Consider the following 4,510-nt stretch of genomic DNA (forward strand, 5'->3'; position numbering starts at 1 on the left):
AGGCACGAGCAAGGGTGAAAGTCCAAGTGAAAGGAGCAGGAGAAATGTAGCGCATCCTAAAATAAAGGGGCAAAAGAAGCACTGTCCGTTCGGACGCGGCCGTCGTAAAGGTGGTGCACATCGCAAGAACGCAGGAAACAGGTGGCATTCCAGATTGTGTTGTAAGAAGGGATGGCCACTGGGAATGCGATACAAGAAAAAATGTGGAGGGATGGAACCATGCTGTTGTTACGGCTCGCTCTATGAGAGATATCAGTACAACAGAAGATGCCGAGGCCCGAAATCAAATAACAAAAGATGTAAATTCAGCTGCCCGATGGCCCCCAAGTGCTACAGACCAAATTACAAGATAAAGTGGGGGCCCGCCGGTGGATGTGGAAGGGGATGTAGGAGTAAATATGGGAAGGGGTATGGGCGGGGAAATGGATATGGAAGTCCGGGTAGATATGGATATGGAATTGGATATGGAAGGCCATACAGAGGGAAAGGTGGGAAGAAGTGGGGGTTAGGAAGTGGATTAGGCAACGGAAAAGATATTGGGAGGGGGTATGGGCGGGGAAATGGATATGGAAGACCGGGTAGATATGGATATGGAATTGGATATGGAAGGCCATACAGAGGGAAAGGTGGGAAGAAGTGGGGAGTAGGAAGTGGATTAGGCAACGGAAAGGATATTGGGAGGGGGTATGGGCGGGGAAATGGATACGGAAGACCGGGTAGATATGGATATGGAATTGGATATGGAAGGCCATACAGAGGGAAAGGTGGGAAGAAGTGGGGGTTAGGAAGTGGATTAGGCAACGGAAAAGATATTGGGAGGGGGTATGGGCGGGGAAATGGATATGGAAGACCGGGTAGATATGGATATGGAAGTGGATATGGAAGGCCATACAGAGGGAAAGGTGGGAAGAAGTGGGGAGTAGGAAGTGGATTAGGCAACGGAAAAGATATTGGGAGGGGGTATGGGCGGGGAAATGGATATGGAAGACCGGGTAGATATGGATATGGAAGTGGATATGGAAGGCCATACAGAGGGAAAGGTGGGAAGAAGTGGGGGTTAGGAAGTGGATTAGGCAACGGAAAGGATATTGGGAGGGGATATGGGCGGGGAAATGGATATGGAAGACCGGGTAGATATGGATATGGAATTGGATATGGAAGGCCATACAGAGGGAAAGGTGGGAAGAAGTGGGGAGTAGGAAGTGGATTAGGCAACGGAAAAGATATTGGGAGGGGGTATGGGCGGGGAAATGGATATGGAAGACCGGGTAGATATGGATATGGAAGTGGATATGGAAGGCCATACAGAGGGAAAGGTGGGAAGAAGTGGGGGTTAGGAAGTGGATTAGGCAACGGAAAGGATATTGGGAGGGGGTATGGGCGGGGAAATGGATATGGAAGACCGGGTAGATATGGATATGGAAGTGGATATGGAAGGCCATACAGAGGGAAAGGTGGGAAGAAGTGGGGAGTCGGAAGTGGATTAGGCAGTGGAACAGGTGGTGGATTAGGAAAAGGAACAGGTGGTGGATTAGGAAGTGGAACTGGGGATGGATTAGGCAGTGGATTAGAAAGTGGAACAGGTGGTGGATTAGGAAAAGGAACAGGTGGTGGATTAGGAAAAGGAACAGGTGGTGGATTAGGAAAAGGAACAGGTGGTGGATTAGGAAGTGGAACAGGTGGTGGATTAGGAAGTGGAACAGGTGGATTAGGAAGTGGAACAGTTGGTGGATTAGGAAGTGGAACAGGTGGATTAGGCAATGGAACAGGTGGTGGATTAGGAAGTGGAACAGGTGGTGGATTAGGAAGTGGAACAGGTGGTGAATTAGGAAGTGGAACAGGTGGTAAATTAGGAAGTGGAACAGGTGGTAAATTAGGAAGTGGAACAGGTGATGGATTAGGAAGTGGAACAGGTGGTAAATTAGGAAGTGGAACAGGTGGTGAATTAGGAAGTGGAACAGGTGGTGAATTAGGAAGTGGAACAGGTGGATTAGGCAATGGAACAGGTGGTGAATTAGGAAGTGGAACAGGTGATGGATTAGGAAGTGGAACAGGTGGTAAATTAGGAAGTGGAACAGGTGGTGAATTAGGAAGTGGAACAGGTGGTGAATTAGGAAGTGGAACAGGTGGATTAGGCAATGGAACAGGTGTTAAAGTAGGAAGTGGAACAGGTGATGGATTAGGAAGTGGAACAGGTGGTAAATTAGGAAGTGGAACAGGTGGTGGATTAGGAAGTGGAACAGGTGGTGAATTAGGAAGTGGAACAGGTGGTGAATTAGGAAGTGGAACAGGTGGTGAATTAGGAAGTGGAACAGGTGGATTAGGCAATGGAACAGGTGGATTAGGAAATGGAACAGGTGTTAAAGTAGGAAGTGGAACAGGTGGTGAATTAGGAAGTGGAACAGGTGGTGAATTAGGAAGTGGAACAGGTGGTGGATTAGGAAGTGGAACGGGTGGTAAATTAGGAAGTGGAACAGGTGATGGATTAGGAAGTGGAACAGGTGGTGGATTAGGAAGTGGAACAGGTGATGGATTAGGAAGTGGAACAGGTGGTAAATTAGGAAATGGGACAGGTGGTGGATTAGCAAGTGGAACAGGTGGTGGATTAGGAAGTGGAACAGGTGGTGGATTAGGAAGTGGAACAGGTGGATTAGGCAATGGAGCAGGTAGTGGATTAGGAAGTGGAACAGGTGGTGGTTTAGGAAGTGGGACAGGTGGTGGATTAGGAAGTGGAACAGGTGGATTAGGCAATGGAACAGGTGGTGAATTAGGAAGTGGAACAGGTGGTTCAGTAGGAAGTGGGACAGGTGGTGGATTAGGAAGTGGAACAGGTGGTGGATTAGGAAGTGGAACAGGTGGTGAATTAGGAAGTGGAACAGGTGGTAAATTAGGAAGTGGAACAGGTGATGGATTAGGAAGTGGAACAGGTGGTAAATTAGGAAATGGGACAGGTGGTGGATTAGGAAGTGGAACAGGTGGTGGATTAGAAAGTGGAACAGGTGGTAAATTAGGAAGTGGGACAGGTGATGGATTAGGAAGTGGAACAGGTGGTAAATTAGGAAATGGGACAGGTGGTGGATTAGGAAGTGGAACGGGTGGTGAATTAGGAAGTGGAACAGGTGGTGAATTAGGAAGTGGAACAGGTGGTGGATTAGGAAATGGAACAGGTGGTGGTTTAGGAAGTGGGACAGGTGGTGGATTAGGAAGTGGAACAGGTGGTAAATTAGGAAGTGGAACAGGTGGTAAATTAGGAAGTGGGACAAGTGGTGGATTAGGAAGTGGAACAGGTGGTGAATTAGGAAGTGAAACAGGTGGTGGATTGGGAAGTGGAACAGGTGGTAAATTAGGAAGTGGGACAGGTGGTGGATTAGGAAGTGGAACAGGTGGTGAATTAGGAAGTGGGACAGGTGGTAAATTAGGAAGTGTGACAGGTGGTGGATTAGGAAGTGGGACAGGTGGTAAATTAGGAAGTGGGACAGGTGGTGGATTAGGAAGTGGAACAGGTGGTAAATTAGGAAGTGGGACAGGTGGTGGATTAGGAAGTGGAACAGGTGGTAAATTAGGAAGTGGGACAGGTGGTGGATTAGGAAGTGGAACAGGTGGTAAATTAGGAAGTGGGACAGGTGGTGGATTAGGAAGTGGAACAGGTGGTAAATTAGGAAGTGGGACAGGTGGTGGATTAGGAAGTGGAACAGGTAGTAAATTGGGAAGTGGGACAGGTGGTGGATTAGGAAGTGGAACAGGTGGTAAATTAGGAAGTGGGACAGGTGGTGGATTAGGAAGTGGAACAGGTGGTAAATTAGGAAGTGGGACAGGTGGTGGATTAGGAAGTGGAACAGGTGGTGGATTAGGAAGTGGAATAGGTAATGGATCATCTAGTGGATCAGGTAGTAAAACAGGTAGTGGATTAAGCAGTGGAACAGGTGGTGGGTCAAGCAGTGGATTGGGCATTGGAGCTGGTAGTGGAATGAACAGTGGAGTAGGTGGTGGACTGGGCAGTGGAACAGGCCTTGAATCAGGACCTAAATCTGGTGCTTCGAGTAAACCTGCCATGGGTCTCCCGAAGATACCGAATCTGAAAATTCCCTCAGCAAGTTTAGAACCAGGCTTGCTTAAGATGGGCAAGGTCTATACTCCTGCTTTCAAAGTGCCTAACATTGCACTTAAAACACCCACTACAGTTGTAAAGGTTCCAACATTTGAAGCACCATCAGTTAACCTAAAACTGCCATCAGCAAGATTAAATGCTCCAGGTCATAAAGTACCAGGTATGCCTGTTCCAAATACGCCAAGTTTTTCTGGTATCAAAGTTCCAAAAATGGGTGCAATAAAAACTCCAGCATTTGGCACTCCAGACTCAAACGGTGCTGTTCTAAATGCGCCAAGTTTCCATGCTTTTGAAGCACCAGATCTATCTGTTATGTCAGCGGATTCATCAGCATCTACAGGATTAGATGTTCTAAAAGCATCAAGAGTTCCTATGTTTAAAACACCAAATAAGACAACATGA

At 47.5% G+C, this 4,510-nt stretch overlaps 1 protein-coding gene across 1 annotated transcript in view; it reads left to right on the forward strand.

Annotated features, from left to right (window-relative positions):
• Window positions 1-4,510, forward strand: part of LOC138866960 (fibroin heavy chain-like) — a 4,707-nt gene extending 197 nt beyond the window's left edge. The window contains exons 1-2 of the mRNA XM_070141340.1: window positions 1-1,844; window positions 1,926-4,510. The exon at window positions 1-1,844 is cut by the window's left edge and continues 197 nt beyond it. Of these exons, the coding sequence (XP_069997441.1) occupies window positions 1-1,844; window positions 1,926-4,510 (4,429 nt within the window). The remainder of the gene's footprint in view (window positions 1,845-1,925) is intronic.

Source organism: Penaeus vannamei, chromosome 28, assembly GCF_042767895.1.
Source record: "Penaeus vannamei isolate JL-2024 chromosome 28, ASM4276789v1, whole genome shotgun sequence".
Lineage (NCBI taxonomy): Eukaryota > Metazoa > Arthropoda > Malacostraca > Decapoda > Penaeidae > Penaeus > Penaeus vannamei.